This window comes from Cololabis saira, chromosome 22, assembly GCF_033807715.1.
Source record: "Cololabis saira isolate AMF1-May2022 chromosome 22, fColSai1.1, whole genome shotgun sequence".
In the NCBI taxonomy this organism is placed as follows: Eukaryota; Metazoa; Chordata; class Actinopteri; order Beloniformes; family Belonidae; genus Cololabis; species Cololabis saira.
Window position 1 is genome coordinate 21,085,141 of NC_084608.1, and position 25,398 is coordinate 21,110,538.

At 40.0% G+C, this 25,398-nt stretch overlaps 1 protein-coding gene across 1 annotated transcript in view; it reads left to right on the forward strand.

Moving 5' to 3' along the window:
* The window catches only part of plxdc2b (plexin domain containing 2b), a 116,970-nt gene that overhangs the window by 34,937 nt on the left and 56,635 nt on the right, over window positions 1–25,398 (forward strand). The window contains exons 3-5 of the mRNA XM_061713559.1: window positions 5,902–6,125; window positions 17,320–17,466; window positions 22,723–22,792. Of these exons, the coding sequence (XP_061569543.1) occupies window positions 5,902–6,125; window positions 17,320–17,466; window positions 22,723–22,792 (441 nt within the window). The remainder of the gene's footprint in view (window positions 1–5,901; window positions 6,126–17,319; window positions 17,467–22,722; window positions 22,793–25,398) is intronic.

Here is a 25,398-nt window from a genome sequence, read left to right on the forward strand (position 1 = left end):
CCACAATTTCAAAAACAGCTTCCTGATCTAATGAAAGTCTTTGGTGAGATTTTAAGGTGGGAAGAGGTGGAGTTGTTTTGGGGGTAGAAACACAAATAACAACACTGTTGAGGTCATATGAGGGGGGACGCTTTCATCACTGTCTGTCATGTACATGTAAGAATTTGCAAACTTGCCTCATTACAGCAGTTATCTGAATTGCAGAAGTAAAAATCCCTCTTCAACAGTTACATCATCTTAATCCATGTTGACCCTGGTGAGTGGATGATCACAGAGTCAGCACAGTTACAGCCCCAGAGAGAGAAGGTCCTGCAGTCTGCTTGGCAGGCTGCAAGCACTCTGCTCTTACACTGATAAAACAGCTTTCAGTGGGCACTAAATTAAGCCCTCTGACAGCAAGTGATAGAAAGTCAGAGAAATTGTTGATGGATGGCTTTTTTTTTTCCATCCTCTGGAGAAATTATGCACACCACAAGCATGCACAGCAGCATTCTGTGTTGTCGACTCGCCAGTCGTGTGTGGCAGCGACCTGTCAGCAACACTAAGTCAGGTGAGAGCCAAGAGCAAAGGCAGAAAACCAGCCGAAACCGAATGGAAAGAAGGAGTGCGGACAGAAACTTCACTCCGCGGTTTTATGGCTGCCTCGGTGTCTTTCACGGGTTTTTGGTTGAACCGAATCCCAGCCCCTTTGGTGTTTGTGAATCAGACGTGTTGACAGACATGAGTTAGGCCAACAATGCTGCTTGACAGAGTCAGGGCAAAGGTATGTGGGGGCTCTCAGAGGCACTGAAAGAAACACGGACGGGAAAGATTTCCTTTCACACAAAGGCCCTCTCCCCGAGGGGAAGGCTCATCCCCCCGGGGGGTTATTTTAGGTGTTCTTCAAGGGCTTACCCCCATTGCTTTTTTCAAATCTTAACAAAAGACCCCAACTTTCACCATATTAATGAGAAACTCTTCCGTTCGTGCACCACAGAGTCGTCCTCTCAGGAGAAATGCAGGTGCATTTGCTCCTTAAAAAGAGATATTTTACCATTCACGATAAACCGTCAAAAAAATTCTCCACGGTAAGAATTTGTCATCTCACGGTAAAAACGATAAATTGAGGAAATGAGAAAGAAAGAAAGAAAGAAAGAAAGAAAGAAAGAAAGAAAGAAAGAAAGAAAGAAAGAAAGAAAGAAAGAAAGAAAGAAAGAAAGAAAGAAATGAGCCTGAAAGAAAGAAAGAAAGAAAGAAAGAAAGAAAGAAGAAAGAAATGAGCATGAAAGAAAGAAAGAAAGAAATGAGCCTGAAAGAAAGAAGAAAGAAATGAGCATGAAAGAAAGAAAGAAAGAAATTAGCATGAAAGAAAGAAAGAAAGAAATGAGCCTGAAAGAAAGAAAGAAAGAAAGAAAGAAAGAAAGAAAGAAAGAAAGAAAGAAAGAAAGAAAGAAAGAAAGAAAGAAAGAAAGAAATGAGCCTGAAAGAAAGAAAGAAGAAAGAAATGAGCATGAAAGAAAGAAAGAAAGAAATGAGCCTGAAAGAAAGAAGAAAGAAATGAGCATGAAAGAAAGAAAGAAAGAAATTAGCATGAAAGAAAGAAAGAAAGAAATGAGCCTGAAAGAAAGAAAGAAAGAAAGAAAGAAAGAAAGAAAGAAAGAAAGAAAGAAAGAAATGAGCATGAAAGAAAGAAAGAAGAAAGAAATGAGCCTGAAAGAAAGAAGAAAGAAATGAGCATGAAAGAAAGAAAGAAAGAAATTAGCATGAAAGAAAGAAAGAAAGAAATGAGCCTGAAAGAAAGAAAGAAAGAAAGAAAGAAAGAAAGAAAGAAAGAAAGAAAGAAAGAAAGAAAGAAAGAAAGAAAGAAAGAAAGAAAGAAATGAGCATGAAAGAAAGAAAGAAGAAAGAAATGAGTCTGAAAGAAAGAAAGAAGAAAGAAATGAGCCTGAAAGAAAGAAAGAAAGAAATGAGCCTGAAAGAAAGAAATATTCCCGTTGATGACACTTTTTGTATTGGTATTTTTTTTATCGTTATTGGGTTAAATGCCAGAAATTATCGTGATACATTTTTTTGTCCATACCGCCCATCCCTAATTAAGATATATATTTATATCTGAGTGGAATGGTATGTGTAGGTGCATATGGAGGAGCATATGTTATTGCTGTTGACAGGAAACCAACAGCCTGGGCTACTTTGTCTGCGTGGATGTGACTAACAACCATTTGGGATGGAGTTGGTGTCAGGAAGTATTGGAGGAATGCTGAGAATGAGACAGTGATTGAATAGGCGCTACTGAGAGTAAAGTATAGGAGTATTGTGTTTGTAGTGTATTTTTGGTGCTGTATGAAACAGTTGGGGCAGGATCGTGTTTATAATGTATCCCCATCCCTCCTTTTAACAACACTATGTAAGTGTTTGGGAGCTGAAAAGAGCAGCTGCTGTTGTACTGAATGAGAAATTGAATCCATTAGACTGCAGGCCGGTCCGATTAGCGCCTAGACTGTTTGGACTACAGAGCCATGATGCTGATGTAATGCCGGCAGAATGAGGTTTGGCATTGCCTTGCTGAAATAAGCAAGTCCTTGTCTGTATAATACGTTTTCTGGATGGCAGCATACGTTGGGCTCTCACACAGCTTTATACTATTTCTAATGCTGGCTTTTGAACTGATCCCTGGTTTTTGAACTTTAGCCAGCAGGACACATTGTTCATGGTTTTTAAATTCAGATGAGGACTCAGACCACAGAGCAGTTTAACAGTTTGTATCTTAATTTAGCTCAGGCTTAGATAAGGTAGCAACATTTTTTTAAATGTTTTTTGATATAAAAAAATGAATAATATTAATTATAAATATTCCAATGGTAAAACATTTTTTTTATCCTTGATTTAAAAAGGAACTGTGATTCGGCTCGGACTGTAACGGATGTTTCCCATCATAAAGGCAAATTAACTAAAAAGATAAGCCAGTTGAAGTTAAGGTTTTTTAGAGTGTAAACCAGAAAATTTTACTTGTTTTACTTTTTTAATACCACTGATGTTATTAAAAAAATGTCCCCCTTAGTCATTAGTGACCAAAGAGGACCTTCCAAACCTATTAAAAGCAAATTGTGACACTCATCATCCCAGCCATGTTTCAAACTCTACAATCTGCTCTGTTGAATTCTTCCACTGCACATCAACACCCAGTTCTGCGGGCAGATTTATCTCTTTGCTTTTTGCTTTGCCAACACTCATTATAAAGTGAATCTGTCAGCCTCCTCTTTGGGCAAATTAGCATCTTAAGCCTCTCCACATGCTCCCACCACCTCTCTCCTCCCCTCGAGGGAGCCGCTGGTCGGGGGCCCAGAGAGAGGAGGACAGCATGGAGAACTAAATGTGAGCGTGACAGAAAAGAGACAGGGGGAAAAAGTGGAAAATGCGCTCTGCTTATTAAACCCTGTGACCTCTGTCTCATAAAAGAGAAACATCATGGAGTAATAGTCCAGGAATCAGCATTTCTCTCTGTCCTCGAGCCAAAATAATTTGCATAGCAGCAATAGCATGCGACCACTTTATAAACTTTATGTTTAGACAAGTGCTATGAAAATGAAGTTTATAACTAATTGTGTCCAACCACTTAATCCTATCAGGATCAGGAGCAGATCCAGGCATGTTGAGCATTTGCAGATAAACATCTCTACCGTTTGTGCTCCAGATGATGTGCTGGAAGTCGTGCAAGCAAAAAAAATTAAATTAAAAACATGATTTAATGTCTTTGATATACTTTATTTCCCATGCCAAGTTAGTAAGGATTACAAAAAATGCTCCACAAAAATAAAGTGCTCACCTGGTTATTCAACACAAGTCCATTCTTTGTTGAAGTATACTTTCATAGACCATCTAAAAAGGAGAAGTTAAGGTTGTGCAGGCTGGTGCCTGGGCTTATAACAGACAGCAAACTGGATTTGAGATGCAAGGCAATTTCTTCCTTTATAAAAGTCGCACTGAAAGCACACTTGAATAAACTTAACAGACTTGTCAGGGTTGGTTTATACGTAGACTGAAAGATGTTTGAACCGCCAGTGACCTATACTGGATAATCATCAAAGGAGTTTGTTACAATTTAGACATTAACCTTAAATTCAATTTACAAAGCTTGATTAACGTGTCAGACCTCCTATATAAAGTTAAAACACTTTCATAAAAGGATATACTGGTGTGTCATCTTCCTGCCAGCCTCATCTTTCCTTTAGAAGAAATGAAGTGTCTTTCAAAAGATTTTGGTGAGATTGGTTTCTGGGTTACAGGCAGGAGGACAAAAATAGAGGAAGCTCAAATTAAACAAATTAGATAACTTATGATTGCTGCTTTTAGCATGTCCTGTTTTATTTAGAATAAGTATCTTGCTTCAAATGTTGCACTTCGTCCTGTGGGATGATATCTCTCCTCTGGTCTGGGACCAAAGAAATCAATGTCTATAAAACATTTTGAAGGGTGTCTTAATTCCCCAAAATTCACCTGGAGAACAAAGTCATAGGGACAAAGCATAGCCCTATAAATACACTGAAACAGTGTCTTATACTGTGTACATCAGTGTTTTCTGGTCTTCTACAGTCCTTAAGACTGAGCTTGTTGCTGTTTATCTTTAAATACTCACCATTACCGGTCGATATGTGGTATGCTTGTGGATAATGTGTGCATGCTTTAGTGTGCTTCGGCTAACCAAGTCAGTGTTTATATTTACTCCGTAGTATTTCTCATCCGTCACCAGAGCCTCATTTCAAACTCGGGGATGGAGCCGATGGGCTTCCTCTGTGGCCCGTGTTCAGTGCAGCGGCTGCTGAGTCATTCCTGAGCTGCAGCTGTTTCAGTCAGGAAGCGATTCCTCCTGAAACCATGACAAAGCCCCCCGGAGGCGATACTTTCTCAGGAAGTGACACCGAATTAATGGGTTGAAGACTCCCTGCTTTTGTGATTTTTGATATTGCCTTAGAGAGAGTTAAAAAGAAAACTATTGCGACAGCCAAATGTTTTAGCAGCACAATCTGCCAGCATGCAGCACACAACCGCAGAAGCTGTTTTACTTACATATACTTCAAGGAGTTTTATGTCAGAGCCAAATATCACGACATTAGGGCTGGGCGATATGGACCAAAAGTGATATCTCGATATTTTCTAGCTAAATGGCGATACTCGATATATATCTCGATATTTTTTCTGTGCCATAATTGGGGTTTCCCCCAAAGCATTATAGCATAGCATCTCTGTTAGCATCTCTGTTAGCACCTCTGTTAGCACCTCTGTTAGCACCTCTGTTAGCTTCATTTTTTTCTGAGGCAAACCCTTAAAAAAACAATCAGTTTTAATACAAAGCCTCGTGCCAAATGTCACACAGGTACATTTATTAACAGAGGTCTGCACAATATCAAAATGTATAAAACAAATGAAATAAAAATAAACTGCCTGCATATATAGAATAAAAATGCTTCTTGAATAAAATAAAACAAATATCCCTTTCCTGCATAACAATTAAATTAAAATACACTGTGCAATTAATACAATGTAGACAGTAACAGGCAGACTTTTCCACTGAGGTTGACAGTTGTGCAAATAACAAAACATTTGTGCAAATCTCAAATAAAACATTCAAGTCAATTTGTCACAAAATAAGCTATATCAAAATCATAATTTTTTATTTATTGTTTAATAATCGATATAAACGATATTGTCTCGTACCATATCGCGTTTGAAAATATATCGATATATATTAAAATCTCGATATATCGCCCAGCCCTACACGACATGCTGCATTAATGCAGTTGTTAAAGCATATTTGTGTTAACCTGTTTTACATTTATCAACATGAATTTACTACTGTATTCTTCCTTTTAACTTGAAAAGTTGTTGTTTAGTTAGTGACACTTCCCCTTCCTGCTTCCCCAGGCGTCTCCTACTCATACGTGCAGGGACAGGCTGGAGATGAAGATGCAGCAGTGGATGTAAAGCTGTACAGTCACAGGTGGAGAAGATGGCTTCCCCCAAAACCTCGTAACATGGACAGCAACCGGGCGAGTCAGGAGCACGACCAGGATCCTGAACCAGAGATGCCTGAAGGTTTCCCAGGCCTGCTGTCTGCTGAAGACACGGACAACAGCTCCCAAATAGAGGTGATTCATACGAAAGGCACACGAGATCACAGATAACATACGGCATGTTTTCCTTTTTTCTGTTTTGCGCCATCAGTACTGTACTTTTCAGATTGAAAAGGCAGATTGATGGACCTGAGATAATCAAGAGACAAGCAGAAAGGCTTCAAAAGTAAAGGCTGCAGTTTGCTCTTCACCTCAGATACAGTGTAAGACTACATGACCCAACAGCATGCAAGTGAAGTATGGCTACATCCACAGGCTAACTCAGGCAGCTTTATTTATTCAGGTGAACTCTGAAAGTTACCACGGTGTTAGGCAGTAGTATGTCTGACATGCAGGCTGCCTTGGAACCAAAATATTACTGCACAGAGCTACTTCTGCTGTCCTCGGTGCTGCTTGTTAGGGGGTCAGAATTATGGGAGGAGTGAGCCAGGGTCGTCCCGTAAGGGAGAGCGCTAGGTTTATATCATACATAGATGTTGGGTTGGGGAGAATAATACACCTTTATTGTTTTTGCCAACTCTGAACGTTTCTTGTCTACTAAGTTTCACTGTAAGTCCTGATAAAGCAGGCAATTTCATGATTTGTGATCAGTGTCATCCTTCAAAACAGTCCTGTAAACCTTTTTTTCTTTGTCAATTCAACACTTCACCACTTCAGGGTTCTTTCGACAGTTTCTCCAGAGAATATTCCGTTTTCCATTGTGAATTTAAAAGAGCTTTAATTTCTTGAACCTTTTTCAAATGCACATACAGGTAGGTCATTATTACCTTTAATTCTGAAATTATTTGTTTTTAAACAAGCGATAAGAAAACACTGGGGACACGGTCCTCAGTTGGATGTATTGTCTGAACTCTCCAAATGTGATGGGGGTGAGTACCTTGTCTTGCAGTTCATGAGTGGTGGTTGAACAGACAGATTGATGGATTGACTGGAGCATTTCGGCAGACGAGATGAAGCGAGACCTGAGCTGAAAGGCGATGCAGTCGATTTCCTTGAAGATCTATATTTCAGGCCTCACCTATGGCTGTAACCAAGAGAATAAGATCACAAATGCAAGAGGGATGAAGGAAATCTCCTTTCAGGCGCATGCATCCATGAGACACCATGGATGTATGGACTGAAGTAATTTCCTATTAAAACAAGTGAAATGTGTAATGTTAAATATCAGCACAAAACCTACACAGTAATTGTGAGTTTGGATCCTAAAAGGAAAATACTTTTAACCTGACTCCTATTTTTTATTTTTTTTTTATCTTACTCATATGGACAAACATCACAAACATGCATCAAATTTTAGGCAAGATCACTAACTGGTATTAGCCAAACCACTGCAACGTAATCCCACTGGACAGCAACAAGTAATGCTCTTACAGTATGTGACTCAAAATGTATCAAATGCAATTCTATTGGCTAGTATTACGATTACTCAGGTCCAGTCATTTGGATTTATTCTTCTTGCTTTGACCTATGACTAAGATTTTTATACCTTTTAACAAATCAAATAATAAAAAAAAAACCGAACAGTCCAGGCTCCTAAAAAGTACCGTGTTTCTCTTTAATTCAGACCAGTTTTATTGCATTTGTGTGTTGTTGTGTTTGACTTGGTTCAGCTCGTACAATAAACCATCTCGTCTCAGGAAAAAGCCGTCCAGAATGAAACAATAAAGCCCTCTGTGGCGCCGTACCTAAAGATGTTATTTGGTCACCCACTTGTACCAATCATAAATCTCTTGGAAGAGGGGATGTTTAGTAATGAAAAAGAAGATGAGGAGGTTTAATATTTGATATCAAATTAAGCTCAGCCCTCGGGTGTTCATTTACCTCCTGTGTGGGAACATCTCTTTAAATCTGACCTCAGAAACACCAGAACAGGAAATTAACCCAGACTTCTGCAGTGGAAATGGGTTGGTGGACCTGCGGCAGATTAATAGCTGCCCTCCACCTGTGTTTGTGTCTATGGAAATGAAAGGCATCAGCTTGTCCCTTGTTGTGGCGCCTTGTCTGGCACACAGCATCCAGGCGTTCAGTCATAATGATGGCCGGGTCTAGGCAGCTCGTTAAGTTTTCCTGTGGCTTCTAATCATCTCAGGTTGACAGGCCCGTGTTCCTCAGTGAAGAAGGAGGAAGCTTTGATCGTCAGCTGTAAATATTCATGCACACACTCATGAACACATACCTCCTTAAACTTCACACTGAACAACAAACATAAACACATTGGGACAAAAACATAAACACGTGCAGCCACCTGAAATGTCCCATCCACACACAAGTACGCTTTCATTCATGCCCATGTGCTTTAATATGTCCTCCCATGTTGTTTCCCCTCTCCGTGGCTCATTTGTTGTTTCAGAATGGAAAAGCAGACCACATTGCAAACACCCTGTCATTTTTGTCGTTACTCATCACTCACCTGTCGCCAGCACTATGTTGACATCTTCAGAAGGGAGAAACTAGACACTGAGCTGAAATTTTCCTCCCAGCAGAGCTGAATGGATTTTAAAGATCGTCTTCTCCACAATGAGGGAAGACGATGACAGCAGTCCTCTCAGAGTAAAAACTCATCTACTTTTTGACACTCATAAAAAGCCATAAATCATCACTCTGTGATAATAAACACATTCCACGAGTCACTTTGTGTCATGATTTATATTTTCCCACACCTCCTGGCTTCGTTGTGTGATTTCTTAACACACTGCCTGTCAAGACATATAAAACTAAGTCTGCAGTTTAAAAACTAAATCTAAAAAAATCCAGTCTGTTGACTTTTGTTGGTTAAATTTATTACATGTCATCTTTTTCTCCTCATGGCATTAAAGTCTGTTGATGAAAACCGACAACCTCAGAAAAGGAGCAGTTAAACTTTGAGACAGAATTGGCAACAATAACGTACAAGGTCGATCCTTGGATCCCTGGGATAATTATCTTTAATTACCAAAAACATTTTGTCGTAAATTATTTAACGTTTAAGTCTCAAATCTGGTAGCTGGCTAGCTTAGCATAGCATAAAGATTTGAGGTGCAAGTTTTGGTCTTGCCATTAACAAAATAATTTAGGAAACAAAATATCAACCAAGAACAAGTTAATATATGAGTTTATACAACATGGTAGATTTTATAAAGTCTAGATTTTTCTAATCAACAAAAAAATTTGTCTGACCTACCTTTAAAATAAGGTCAACACGTGTGTGTTTTAAATAAGCGCTGATGCCTTTTTCCTGGTTTTATTATCTTTAAACTGAATGTTGTGTTTAGAGGTTTTGTTTTTGTGTTCTTGTGTTTTGCACACTAATTTTGTAGTTTGCATCGTAGTACTCTGCAGTAATGTCACCTTAAACAACCAATTAAAACGATGTTAATATAAAACAGCATCAAATAATCTCCCGTGTCAAAGAAGCAGCGTAGAAAAATTAATTATGTTGGTTGTTAGGTAGCGTAATTTTTTTTTGTATTATTTAGTCTTAGTCTTTCGAAGCATCACAGATATGTGAACATCTTAATCCCAATTTTGCCACAATAAGACATAACAGTCCCTGTTGAAGAAATAGATGCTTTACAACAAGAGCGTTACGTAACACTGCCTCATTTGCTTAATCCAATTAATTTTCTAAGTATATTTCTGTGAAAAGGTCTTTTGTGCATCAGGTCGAGCTGTTTTATCAAAGCTTTAATGACATTCATACTCATTTTCCAGTTTCTTTAAGAACCAGATACTGAAACCTAAACAGAGTTAAATTCTTATTACCAATAGATACTGACTTTTTCAGTTATAGATACTTTGTTTCAGAACATCATGGCAAATGCTGATTATTAAGAAAATACAAAAAATTGGTTAACGGGTTATTTACCTGTGTATGACTGTATTTTCTTTTTGTACCTTAATAAAATGAACATACATATGGATGGTTATTCAAGCTTTAATAAAACAACAAGACTAGGGATCACTTCTGAATTTTTGAGGTTTTGCTCAGCTGCCAACTTAGTTTTCATTCCCATGGATCAAATGTCTATTTTATAGACACGGAGGAATCTCCGCCTTTGTCTTTACTCTGAGGACAGTCTGTGTTTGGGTTAACTGGTGTCGTAACGCAAGTTTCCAACAATAGCCTCGTCTCACATCGACATGCAGGTTTAAAACAGAGTCTTAACAGCAGACCATCTGACGCCCAGAATGATTGTTAACTCACTGCAGCAGCTCTCCGGATCATTAACCCAGATTAAACAGCTTCTCCACTGACTGTCTCCAGATCACTCTAAGAAATGTCGGGAGAATCTGTGGGAACGAGTCAGTGTCACTGAATTCACGCTAGGTCTCATTATTTCTTCAGCATGGTGATTTTTCTGTTAGCGGCCCCATGCTTTTAATAATGGCTTGTGTTAACTGTTATAGTATTCCAGATATTTGAATATTGGCCCTATTTTAGCTCATCTTCCACCTCTTGAGTTGTTATGTCCTTTTATGTCAAGTATAGTTAAGGTTTATGGTTTTTGGAGCATGGTGGGAGTTCATATTGAAAATATTTCTCAATTATAGCTCTGGTAGAGTATCTCAGCACTTTTCATTCCTAAATGACTCAACTAAAGTCATATTCAAAACCACATGTTCCACAAGTATGCACAAGTATGCAAAGGTTTTCAAAGCAAATGCCTTGAGGTTGGTATCTCAAGCGTAAGATTTTTAATTTATTGTACATCTCACCTTTTCCAAAATTACTACAACCTGTGGTTTAAAACAAGTTTCAACCATTTACCAGTTGTGTGCTTGTTAGAGGACTGTAATTCCATGGAGATTGTCCTCGAACTACAAGATTGGTCAAGATATAGATAACTGAAAACAAGCTAACTTTTCATTTCAACTGCTTTTTGCCATCCTTTTCCAACTTTACTAAAACTACAATACATCACACTGCTCCACAATCGGTCCTCTTCCTCTTTGGCGCCAACGCCTATTCAGCATATTTGTAATACTGCCCCCCTGTGTCCCGAAGGGATATAACACCTTACCAATAAACACCTAATCCTGATACATAATCAATGGTATTAACGTTTATGTAACAAACAACCTAACCTTTCGACTGTTTAGTCGAAATACAGAAAAGAAAGTCAGTCTGGCACCTACAATAGCTGTAAACATGCACATTTACTTGCGTTCATGTTTCCAAAGTCGTCAACTGGGGTTGGTTGGAAAAGTGTAACATAGTCCAGCAATTATGTGTCAGTGGAAACTGGCCTGTGCATGTAAGGTATAGCTGATGTATATTGCACTAGTGCTTGTGTGAGCTGGTGTTTGGTGACAAAAATAATCCCTGACGGGACGTCAAAACAGAAAGTGATTTTGGAACCACTTTCTGTTTCAAAGCTACATCAGCTCACGACACATCATATTGACAGAGGCAATCAATACACCCAAGCACCAGTCATCAATCATTTTAAGAAGAAGTTTTTCTATTTCTCTTTTTCCTATGATCGCACCGACATCCGGCTGTGCAGGGTTGATCCCAGATCACCTTACGAGAGGGGCTGCACACCCTGGTTAGATCACCAGTCCATCACAGCGACAAATGAGATGAACACTCATGCATGTTCACATGCCTGCAATCAACCAAATATGAACGTGTTTGGATTGTGGGGAAAAAGCTGGAGTAGCTGTAGGAAACCCACAGAGGCCTGGGGAGAAAAAACTCAATTCACACTTTCACTGCTTCAGACAACGTTCAGTTGTCACCAGGGTATGTAAAAGTGTGAACCTTTGTTTGATTTCTATGCAGCACAGATGTAAGACATCCCCAAAACTATCACACCTGCTCAGGCTGCAAAATCACCTGAACATCTAAATACCAAGCAGACCTCGGAGCCAGCTGTATTTGCATAAGTCCGTATGTTAAATCTTGCTCAGTAGACCTAATTCAAACATCCAGGATTCAAAGTAGTTGTACAGAAAATCAACAGCATAAACAGTCCAGAGGGGGAAAAGCCTGTAAACAAAGATCTGACGATTGAGAGGACCCATGTCAGAGCCCCCTTGAAGCTGTCAGCGTTTGACATCTTATCCTTGTGAAGAACAGACCAAACACAGATGATACACGGCAGCCACGCACATGATAAATTGCAGACTTCAACTTTTTTGAATCTTGAAATCATGTTGTAACATCACGTGTGAGGTCAAGAGAGACAAATCACTCCTCCTGCTCCCTTTTGAAACTGATGCGCACATTCATCTTCACACGTGAATGTTCATCTCTGCCACTGAACCAGAACCATGGCTCGTCTTGGTGGTTCCACCACCGTCAGACACATCAGAACACCCGTAAGAGCACACAGTGTGTATCTGCAGTGTTCATCTTGTTATTGCTGTTTGTTTAACTTGGTCCGATGCATCACAGTAAGGGTGTGTTTCATGTCAGAGATTTGGAATTACATGTCTAAATGAAACATCTGGAAAATGGTTACAGAGACACAGAGACAGCAAAAAGTTACACTCAACAATCTTCAAAGCTCTTTTTTATACTAGTGATTGTAGTTTTTAGCATGTTTAATCTGAAATAGTTCAATTTCATGACTTGGAGAATGTATCCAACAGTGCAGTGCCGGGGGGGCTCCTTTACAGTCACATGTCCAAGCTGTTAACAAGCACTTCAGGCACTTCTGCTGCACTTTTGTTGTCTGAAGCCTTTACTCCACCTGTGTTGTCTAAAATCTATGTAGACATACTAGAGTCAAGAACATGCTCCTGTTGCCACATCTTGAATGACACTCCTCCTGTCTCGTGTCAAAACTACAAGCTCATTGATCCTATCTCCCTGGGATCTCAACACCACGTAATGGGGGGGGGGGGGGTAGCTCAACACCCTGATGCACAACATCCCGGCCACTCCTCTTCAAGACATCTACATGTGCAATATTTTGCTAATTCTTAGCTCGTCTTTGGAAAGATAATCTGCTTTTACAATTTTCTGTTGTAATCACACACACACTTTTAGCTTCGAGGGTTGGATTACAGACGGTGCATCCAGTAACAAGTTTATAGTCAGACTTTTCAATTTCATCTTTGGGGGAAAATATGAAACAACAATAAAGACACCAATTAAAAGTCAGATTTCATATTCAAGATATGAAGCTTCGGAGAAAGTCCTTTCTTCCTTAAGTGAAGTGAGTCTTGTACCTGCTAATGAGAACCTGCTATTAATAACAAAGTAAACATCACAAACTCAAGAGTTCCAACGCCCCATTTCCAAGGTGCAGCAAATGCAGCATGATGTGAAGTGGGTTGAAAATAAAAATAAGTTGGCTCAATACTAATAAACACAGTTGAGTGTCGGATATAACAATACTTATAAATCTGAACAGCCAACTGAATTACATGTTTTCAAATCTAATCATCCCTAAACAAAGTGTAAGGATGGTGTTTTTGAGCTGGTAATCGCTCCAGAATCATGAATCAATCCATTCAACCGTACAGCAATTGTTCTTCTTTCTTCATCATATTTCCCCCAACGGATACCGTTGCTATGATACGGTCCCCCTTCTGCGCTTTACGTCCTAAACCTGCATCATTCCGTTTGTTTTGTATCTGTTCAGGGATGATACTGTACGTTTAGTAGAAAACGTTTCAACTCTTGTCTGCTCTTATGCTTCTTACAGCTTCTACAACTCAGCAGTGCTCTTAACAGAAACCCAAACCTGGTGAAATGTTAGCCAGCGTTGCATGAATAATTACTTCAGTCAGATACTTAACTGCTTAACTGGATTTTGGTCATTTTAGTTATAAATGTCAATCATTGCTGAGACATATTCTGTGCCTCCAGTAATGTGGTGCCTGCTTTTGGTTCAGATTGTCTTATTTTCATTAGTTAAATTCCATTCAGACCTGGTTTGGGCCCCGTCTACAGTATTATCAGGCTGACAAGATTAAGAAAAATGTGCTTCACTTCCACTGGTTTCGTGTTCATGTGACAACATGTTGAATAGTGAGCAGACCTGAACTGATGGCCCAGATTGTCCATCTGTGTGGTCCTCTGGTTCCTGATAGTCAACATCTGTGTCCTGTTAGCCCTCGAGAGCCTGTCAGTGTGTGTGTGCAGATGTTGTTTTGCTTTCTTTTCCTTCCCTGCCAGTCCATCATCTTTCCTTCTGTCTTTCTGTGTCTCTCCAGCTCTTTTATTACCTAATGCTCAGCCCTTAAAGGACTTTGTTTGATTACTTCTCCCTTCATGGTCTCCTGCATTTGAATCCTCATTCCGGGAAACTTAACGTGAAGACATTAACTTTTCACTCTGACGGAGGTCCAAACGGAAAAGTTATTTTGCACATGGACAGACAAATGGACATCAGTTTGGCAAAATGATTCATATTCTGAAAAGCCCTTTTCTTTAACTTGGTATATCGATAACTATTTGATAAACTGCCAAAAAAAAAGAGACAAGAGTTTGATCATCATTAGATGCAGCCTTATACAACACACTTTGACCTTCTTTTGGGTCCAGCTCAGTTATGTTTCTCTGTATTTGGACCTTGCTGAAGTGTTTTTGTTCAGAGTTGGTATGTTTTTCAAAGAGAACAATGAAGATCAAACATTTTCATTGATATCTAGTTTGGCTTCTCGTCTACCATTGAAGGTCATTTCAAACATCGTGGTGCAGTACGGACCAGGATGCTTATGATTCACCACCAACCTGCTGCAACGGGCAGGAGACGGAGCACAGCGGCGAATAATGGATGACTGGCATTATGAGCTGCAGAAAAGCTGCAACATGAGCGATGGAGAGATTCAGTTGCATTTTTCAAAAAAGAGGTTCAGTGTGCAGGATAGTGTGGAGGGACAATCATCTTAATCCCAGAATGCTGAATTATTTATGTGAACTCCTTTTAGAGCAGAGATGTGATCACTGTTGAGAGATTACAGATTTTAGTGAGTTGAGTTTATTTTATTAAAAAAATTGAGAAAAAAACCCAACTCAATCACATTTGCAAGTAACTCTTAAGCACCAATTTTCAGGATACTTTAAGAAAAATTTTAATTCAAGAATATCCATATGGATAAAGATTTACAGGTCTTTTATTCTGGGTCTCTCCTCTGTTTTAGAGTGAACATATGTTGTCACTATATTCAGGTCCAAGTATGAATAATTGATGCAAGTCTACAGCTCAAGAAAAAGCCTTTTACGCAAATGGGAGGGAATCTGATAGGTAACGAGGTCTGAGTGCATCTTTCTTTTTTCTTCTCAGCGAAAGAGGCACAAACCGATCCATTTTCAGGTGCAGGTTCTGCTTCTTTGTCTCCATTTGCTGCAGTAGGTCAGTTCATGAAGGACAGATGAAGTACTGCAGTGGAGTGGAAGGCTTTCAATCTCGCTGAGCCTTTAAGAGCAGCATCTTTAACTCTGCAACAACTCTGAATGTCACCCTGCACTTATCTTCTTTGCAGCGCATGTGTGGGAAGAAAATGTACAAGACAGACCACTTTAGGTGCAAGAGAGATACAGGAACATTTAGGCAGCATTAAGAGCCTAATGGCAAAGCAGACCCAAAACATAAGTTTGGAAGAAAAAGAAAACAGAGACATTGTTGCTATTCAACCACACTCAGTATGAGAGATCGCTTTGGTTTTCATTATATTTAAAATCCACAATTCCTTTGACGAGTGAACCTTACAGAAACTCTGCCAATGTAGTCTTTATGGCTGACTGCTCAGTCAAGAGTTCATCTTAGTTAAAAGTCATGTGATATCTGAATCTGATAAAAGATACTGAGAAGAATTTCAGATCAATACAATGACAATAAAATGGAACCACTCTGCATGGCCTTTTTAGCAAGACTGAGGCAGCCAAGCATGGTTATGGCGACATCGTGCTGTGGAGAGGTCTTTTTGTGGCAGGGATTTGTAGATGATGCTGACTTAATAGACTTGTCAGGATGGAGGGGAGAACAGATGTATAAAACTGTTGAGCATTTCTCAGGGGAAATCTTTCTGTGCTGTACAGGATCTCAGCGTGAAGAGGAAGACTCGAAAATAATCCTGCAAGCCTGCAGGCAGCGGCAGCTGCTGCCAAAGATATTTTTGTCAAATATTAAGATACGAATATTCATTTTAAATTAAACCTCTCCTTTAAATTCCATAAATGTACAAAAATGCAGTGCTTGTTTAACAAAACGGGCCGGAACTCCAACATACCAAAAACCTGGTGAAATCCATCAGAAAACAGGCAAAAAAAATAGCGAGAGCAAAGCAGAACTGCAACTACAAGCATGATGAGGAGTGTGACTGAAGCATGACCAAAACAAGCTGGCAACGGAAGGAGGGATACACAGGAAAATATCTAAACAGTCAGAGAAGCCGATGCAACACAGCTGTAGACAATCAAGACAGAGAAACAAAGGAAATGATACACCAGTGGAAAACATTTCCAGCAAAGTTTACTTAAATTTTCTAATCAGTAGTAACATCGCTTAAATGTATGACTGACACACCTTTGTAATTCTGATATTTATTACCTTGACTGAGGCTTTTGCCCAGCCAGATGTATTATTGCCTGTAATCTTGTACTCCACACTGAATTAATTAATTTGAGGTTTTATGTTATAAAAGCTCAAATAAAAATATAATCTCTTCCACAAAATAAAACCTGAATTGGGAAGGATTTTGCATACATATTTGTCTTATGGCGTTTTGACAACCGTAGCACAGCCGCTCAGATTGTTTCCACCCATACATGAAAGCCCCCACAGAGGTGTGAGTTCCCAGTCAGAAGTAATGTTCCCCTCCCAGACTCCCAATCCAGCAAAACATTAACTTTAACAGTGTTTTAGATAAAAGACACAGCTGTTAGGTATCACTAGACCCAGAGTGAACAAGATAACACAGCATTCTCCCTAATTCTGCTCAGGAAACAGTAAAAGCAGACAGGCCTCTCCCACGTGGCCTATAAAAGTCCATGAATGTTTCTTTTATAAAAGGCTGGCCTGACTGTGCAGTCAGGTTGAGGCTTTTTAATAGCATAGTCTTGCTGCCTTTCATATGATTATCAAGCAATAAGGACTTCAAATAAAAAAAAGAACAGAGTGCACACTGTATAATGTAAATGGTCATACTGTTTTACAAAGTCATCAACTCAGCAGCAAAGTGCAAAAGACTGTATGATAGATGTGATCGTTTATCACATCTTCTCACAAGTGTGTTTAATGCCAACTGTGCATTTTCTTTTGTTACTCTACAGGAGGACACAGATCACAACTACTATACATCAAAAACATACGGACCTTCAGATCCCATGAGCAAGGACTTGTGGGTAAATATTGACGAGATGGAAAAGGACAAAGTCAAGATCCACGGGATTCTGTCCAACACACACAGGCAGGCGGCGGTAAGTCAACAGCAGAATGAGAAGACATGTACTTAATGCTGAACATTGAAGATGAGTATTTGAACTCTTGGTGGAGATTTGTTGTCTTTGCAATTGGAAGAAAGAAAGAAAAAAAAGTTTGATTACAGAGGAAAGATTATGAAGACCTCTGCTCCTTTCCCAGAATATTTGGGATGACTGTGGCTTGGTGATGGGATCCTCAGCTCCTCTACTTGTCAAACGCTTTCAGACACAAATCCATTTCATTTGCCAGGTTACAAAACAGCTACAGAGACAAAATGTGACTGTTGAACAGAACTGTAAAGTCCATTAAACTAAAGCAAGAGGGTCCCGTTACTCTGCATTCCCGATTTCATATTCAAACTGCTCACAAGAGCTTCAGGCCTTGGTGGCCAGCTGTTCCCCCATGTGGGTCTGAACATATTGAAATACGTCCAGCCCTCTCATACCCTGCTGCTTCAGTGACGATCACTAAAGTCATAAAAATGATGTTGAAAGTGATGTCACTTTGTTAATCCCTTGCAATTTGCTTCTGTAGACGCCCCTTTCACAGAGCAACAGTTTTACTGCAGATGACCGCACCTCATGCAGTGTCACGGATCTGCAGAGAAATGTCATCCTTGGCACAGCCAGCCAGCAGTTCCTTGATTTCATCTCTTTTTACAAATCTAATATATTCCTGAACAAGCGCTCCAATGGATTTGGGTTTTTTTTATGTGTCTGTGACAGATTTTTTTATCATTTACGTGACCAGACCATCCAGTCACAACATGCTGGACACTGTAGTCTGTTTCAGACCCAACAAGGTTTAAGGGATTACAGTTGTTACGCTCCCAGAGGCCGAGGCGTGTCTGCTTAAACACGTGATGCATTCCATCTTAGTGCTATATGAGCAGCTTCTGCCACCGGTCTGAAAAAATGTTAAAGGTGTCCTCGAGCAAAACCTTTAACCCCAACTTTGTCTCTTACATCCTTATGAGCATGATTGTGTGAGATAAGAGTATGTGTGGATGGATGGATGGATGGATGGATGGATGGATGGATGGATGGATGGATGGATGGATGGATGGATGGATGGATGGATGGATGGATGGATGGATGGATGGATGGATGGATGGATGGATGGATGGATGGATGGATGGATGTGTTGAACTTAGAGCATGTTAAACCCACCTGACTTTGATTCCAGGACTTCAACTTGAGTCAAACCCTAATTTTAAGGACTTGGGACTTGACTCCAATTTAGGCATTACTGATTTAGACTCAGACTTGTTCATTAATTACATTTTGAGTCCTAAATCAGAGATGAATCCTTAGTATCTTCATTCAATTGTATGCAATAAGACATAATTATACGTAGGGCTGTTCGATTAATCGATTTTAAATCGTAATCGCGATTATGTAATTAGAACGATGTTAAAACGTGAAAATCGTAAAATCGATTTTTAATTTTTTTTTTTTTTTTTTTCCCTTGTCTGCACACATATTAATGATTGATACCATATTAATGATTGATGGAAATACCTCTCAATACCTGCGACAAGTGCCCCATGGGAGAAGCTCTTTAGTGTAGGAGGGGGCGTTGTAACATGCCACCGGGTAGACCGGCTCGTGTTCCTTGCAAAAAACTTGCAAATGTGAATAGCAAATGTAATGACTGACATTACACACCTCTACCTCCTTCATGGGTTGCATTATTATTTAGCATGCAAAGACCCAGTTTAGTTTAATTAGAAAATGTCTTGTTTTATTTAATTGGAAATATAACTTACTGTATGTTTGCAAGTGCTGATTTGCTGATTTTTTTTTTCAGAGATAAAACTTTATATTTTATTATATTTTTTAAAACTTTTTTTCAACTTATTTTACAGAGTTTTGCACTTTATTCATTCATTTTTGGTTTAATAAGAGCAAAGTTTGCACTTAAAGCCCAATGGGGCAAATGTTCAATAAAAAACAGCATATTTGAAATCATTTCTTTGCCTTTTGTCAATTCACAAAATAATCGTAATCGAAAATCGGATTTTGAGAGAAAAACAATCGAGATTTTATTTTTGGGCAAAATCGAACAGCCCTAATTATACGATATGAGCTTGTTCAGTTCATTATTCATTTCATGAAGATAAATGTTCCCACGTGTCAATTCCCGTCATACGTGCGTCATGTGTAGGAACAGTTTAATGGCGTTAAAATACCAGCCTTACTGTCCCCGGGACATTTTTTGCTTTGGTTTTACTGATTTCCTGTGTAGTGGTAAAACGTTCATAAAGTGTTTCATCTGTTTTTTTGCTCAGTTTATCACAGAGCGGTGAGGGGGGAGACTGACTGATGAACTATACTTAAAAACGAATTTCCGTTGTCTTTTTTCACGGGCTGCTAACGTGCTACCATGTGGAGCTGCAGCTGCAGCTGCGGTTTGTTGATGTTGAATGGAACTAACTGAGAAACTTTGTCAGTAGGTGTTAGCCACCATCAAGTGGTGCAGTTTGTTTTGTTTGTTTATTTTGTTCATCCAAAAAACAATGTTATTACAGCGGTGCAACCATCATCATACAGCACACATGGGGAAAACAGCAAAACCAGAGAGGCACTACAGAGATGACTCAAATAGATGTGACCAGTTGGGTTTTCAGTGTAAATATTCATTTTCTAAGTTGATGCAATTTTTATAGATTTCACTAGTGTGGACCATAAAACTGCTAAATATCAGGCTATAAACATGCAATGGAGGTTGCTAATTTAGCTTGGTAATCAGAAAAAAGTTGATAAAGTTGACAGCTGTGTCATTTGGATTGAACTCAACTCAGATTCACAGTTTGGTGACTTGACAACATTGACATAGACAATATAGAAGTGTAATTTAGCATTAGAAATACTAGACTGGAAGAAGTCTCTGTTACATTAGTTTTACATTTGGGGGGGGGGGTCTGATTGATGCATGACCTGGCCTTGCGTCTCCTCTCAGGCTGGAGCCTGCTACCTTACTATGCATATTTCTCTATTTGGTCATTGGTCTATTGGAGGAGCTGTAAGTGATAAGTAAAAGTATTACCACATCATGTCATTTTAATTCTCACAGCACAAATACTTGAAACAACCTTTATTCTTTGTTTTTTGCACACAGAGATTCTCTCCCGATTCATGTTGATGCTTCCTGTAGTAAAAATGAAATAAAAACCTCTGTAGTATTGTTTGCTCAAAGACATGATTGAAAAAGGCGAGCTTCTTTCTTTTTACATTATTGTGACTATAATTCAAAAGGAAAAACAAGGTAATGTTAACTTTGAAAGCTCCCCTGCCTCTATTTAAGCACAGCCAGGTGACCCATGAGAGCTGCATACTGAGGAAGTCACGCAAGGCAGCAGCGGACCGGACAAACCCAGCAGCATGGAAGCAGAAGCAGGGAAAGCACCCAGAGTGAACAATATTGCTGAAGAGGAGACAGTAGAGCACCGTGCATTCTGCTTTTTCACCTTCAGTCTGGTAGTGACGGATTGAACGGATTGAACTATGCAGTCAAAGGAAAGCCTTTTCATCTTATCCTCACACGTCCTGGCGAAGAGTAAAGCCTTTTCGTCCAAACAGTGTAGAAGCGATGTGGGAGTTTCGTCCGACTTCGGCCTACTCTGAAAAATCAATAAGGGAATTTCCCAATTTAACGGTCAGCCAAGCAATTTGGAGTCAAAAGGACACATGGAAATCTTGGCAGAATAATTAAGAAGTGAAAACCATTTGTGCTGAAATGATCTGTGGCACTGCGTCAGCATATAGAGTTTACTGTGATGGCAGTTAAAGTCCAGAGAAGCTGCATAAAACCCACGAGAGCACGCTGCGCTCCCTCCCAGCTCTGCTGCCTGGCAGTGTTTTGGCCCCGACACCGATAGAAATTGGCTGATAAGATCATAAAACAGGACACATCCGCAGAGGTCAACCCCGTCACAGGGTTGCAGACGTTTAGTTCTGGGTCGCCTGCACGGTTTGTGAGATTCAATATTATTGAAGCAGGACCACAGAGCTGCATGTTTAATGTCAATCTCCGTATCGTCTTTCGGCTTCAACTGTGGCATATTCAAAACACTTAAACATGCGTGGTACTGAACTTGTGTATCAGTGAGCCTAGTGTTGCCAAGAGTAAAGAATTGAAACCATTGATTAAGATTACAAGAAAAAACAAAAAATTTAATCCAAATTTACCTAAAATAATAATTTTAGTAATTTAGTGAGTTTTTCTTTCAGTATTGAGTTTTTCTTTTCTTCAGACAGTATAATCCGTGGTCTTATTGCTTCAGTACAACAGCTGAGCACTGAGCTCATTCTTTCATTTTCAGCTGTTCTGGCTGTCAGCACAAAACAACTGCTACAAATCTTAAATTATTTTAGGCCTTAGATGGGCTTAAATTGTATGTAATGTCGAGATTATGTTTGTTTCATAGACTTTCCATGTCTTTATTCTGACCTTTTACCCCAAATACTCAGTGGCCTAACAAATATGAACAATTGATCAGTCATCCATTAGTATCATGCAGTTATTCTGCATAGAGAAACCCAGTAGTCTCACATCTCATTGGTCTTAGCAATCCACTGGTGAATTCACCCGCTCATCCTGACAGCATACGAAGCATCAGCATTAGATACATGCAGCATCATCTCAACCGGTGCCGTAAAGAGATGTATGACTGGGTAGCGGAGGGGCTGGAATGACAGAAAGAAACAAAAACTATTATTTTTTCAGTGCTCTGGTAAAGTAAAACATTTTCAATGTTTAAAATTGTTATGTTAAATGTTTCAACAAAATGCAACATGGAGTTTAAGCTATGAATAGACCTACTTTTAACCCCCCTGGTGAAGTGATCAGACATCCCAAGTCTCCCCGGCGCTCCAGGACTTTCCTACATGTTCAAAGCGGCTCCCTCACATCCACTATTATTAATGAGGTATAAAAGCACCCAAATACTGCTTGATACCTCATTAATAACAAAATCGTAAACATTTTAGCCTGAAATTGAACATTACTCTGTTATCTTCATAAATATAGGGCAAAGGTTGCCATTTAAATGATGCATTTCAGCTGAAATACACTGGTATGCAGCAGACAGAGAGCATTGACACACGAGGCACATCGATGACTGCTCTTCACTTTTTTCTCTCTGATCTTAACCTCTGCTTGTTGTTTTAAGATGAAAAGAGCATTGTCTTGAATTTTTTCATCCCATCATCTTTCTGACTGAGGTCATCTGTATGTTTTTCCCCTCACAGAGAGTTAATCTGTCCTTCGATTTCCCTTTTTACGGCCATCTCCTGCGTGAAATCACCGTAGCAACTGGTGGTAAGTTGGATTCTGCTCTCTATAGAAGTTATTGGTGTTATTATTGGACATGCTGTGTGTTCTTGTCATATTAGACTGCTCACAGACAGGTTTTATTGCTGTGGGGTTTTGGAGGGAATGTGGGGAGATTTCTGAAATGAGTCTGGAGTGCAGACGCACGGACAACCAAACAATGTGTGTGTGCTCGTGTGCACCTACATGCAGAGAGAGTTCACCCCTTAATTCTGAAAAAGCATCGAGTTATTTCTTCAGATGTTCCTCCAGGGAAACTTAATTAGAAGATTCAGAGTTTCAAACCCTCGTCTGGCACAAACCACACGACAAAACCGCTAACAACACTTCGCCAGCCGAGCAGTCCGCCAAATACAAGAGCATTTACAGCTCTCACCTCTGTCGTGCATACTGCCAGGCCGAGGTATGAAATGAAAAAAACAAACCACTCAACAATCAGCACAGGCCTCTCCATGCCAGACTGAAATGTGGAGGGGGGGCAGACCAGTGGATTTGGACTGGAAACAGTAGTCGCATTGCCAAGTGGCACCCTGATAGAGGCGAAAGAGGGGAGGGGGTATCAGACGATGTGTGGATGAGGCATGTGATGCAGCAGACGTGTTCGCCAGAGTGTGCGAAACAATTTTCCACTTGAGTCAAGACGGTGAAACCACAAAAACCCCAACCAGCTATTATCACATCAAAGACTAAAGCACTGCTCTTAGCCAACTATTTTAGAGATGCCGTGCGGCGCTTAACTGCCTCTTGAATATTTTCTGGAAAGAAATAATTTGTTGTGTCTCTTATCAACACCATCATCATCGTCTCATTTCCCACTTGATCCTCAATCACTGGAATTTGAGTTTAGAGGAGGCCTGCATGATGGCAAAGAGAAGTGGACGGATGGAGACTACTAGCACAGTGGCGATAACCAGAATTTGCATTCCTACAGACAGAGATGGAGGAACGACACCGAGGAGAAGGAGGAGGAGGCAGCTATCTTCCTCTCACAGGCCTCAGGGGCTTTTTCCTCTTAAACGCTTTCTTCATATCCCTCTATCGCTCAGCTCGTCCCCCCTCTCTCCACTCTGTCATCCTATCTGCCTTCTTTCATTTCTGTCAGAAACTCACAGTTTTAACTGAGTTCCCTCCACACTGAAACTCTGCAGGACACGACGGTTTCACAATCAAAGTCTGACAAAACGGCGGCAGGGTCACGTTGAGATGTACTTTTTCCTTTTCAGAGTTACTTACTTGCTAAAACTTGAAGCAACAATCCTTAAACGCAGCCATAAGAGCCGGGTGGCATTGCGCCTTGTCAAACATCTCAGATCCAACTCTACTTTTATGGTTACATACTATAAAGTGAGAGTCACATTATCTTCACTTGAGACTTGAATATTTTGGTTGGATAGGAAAGTAAAGATGCCTGTTACTAGGATAAGGTGACCAAAGATTTGCTGTAATAAGGATAATTAAAGCTGCAAGCAGCGATGAACGGGCCCTCGCACTCACGGACACCGCCCCCCATAAGCATATCAGAAATGACACAACCCACAACTCTCTATGTCAAACCATTCAAAAGTTATAGCAGGAAATAGGGACAACCAATCAGAAGAAGGGGCGGGGCTAATTTTCACCAATTATGGTCAAGGACTCTATTCCGAGTCCCATGACACCACCCACAACTCTCTATGTCAAACCATTCAAAAGTTATGGCAGAGAAAAGTATTCTAGGGGGCGCTGTTGAGCCGTTAGGCCACGCCCATTAATGCAAACCATTAAATATCAAATTTATCGCCAGGCTTGGCTTGCATGTAAAATTTGGTGACTTTTGGAGAACTATCAAATATGGACCAATCAGATGAAGGGGAGGCACGCTATTTCACGTCGCCACGGTAACACTTTTGAAAGAGAAAAGTAATGCGCGTAGTCGCAAGATGAAGATGCACATTTTGAGGTATAAAACACCTGGGTGCACGTTACGGTTCGGGCCGTATTAATTGCCGAAGGAATAGCATAAATTGCGCCAAAATTACACAATAAATTAAAAATGGCCGACTTCCTGTTTGGTTTTGGCCATGGCGCCAAAAGACTTTTCTTTAAGTTGCGACATGATGCAGGTGTGTACCGATTTTCATGCATGTACGTCAAACCGTATTGTGGGGCTTGAGGCACAAAGTTTTCCGGGGGGCGCTGTTGAGCCGTTAGGCCATGCCCATTCATGTAAACCATTAAATATCACATTTTTCACCAGGCCTGCCTTGCATGCAAATTTTGGTGACTTTTGGGGAACTATCAAATATGGACCAATCAGATGAAGGGTGGCGCGCTTTTTGGCGTCTAGCGTCGCCACGTTAACACTTTTGAAAGAGAAAAGTAATGCGCGTAGTCGCAAGATGAAGACGCATATTTTGATGTATAACACACCTGAGTGCACGTTACGGTTCGGGCCGTATTAATTCTCGAAGGAATGGCATAAATTGCGCCAAAATGACACGATTAATTCAGAATGTTTAAAATGGCCGACTTCCTGTTCGGTTTCGGCCATGGCGCCAAGAGACTTTTCTTTTAGTTGCGACATGATACAGGTGTGTACCGATTTTCGTTCATCT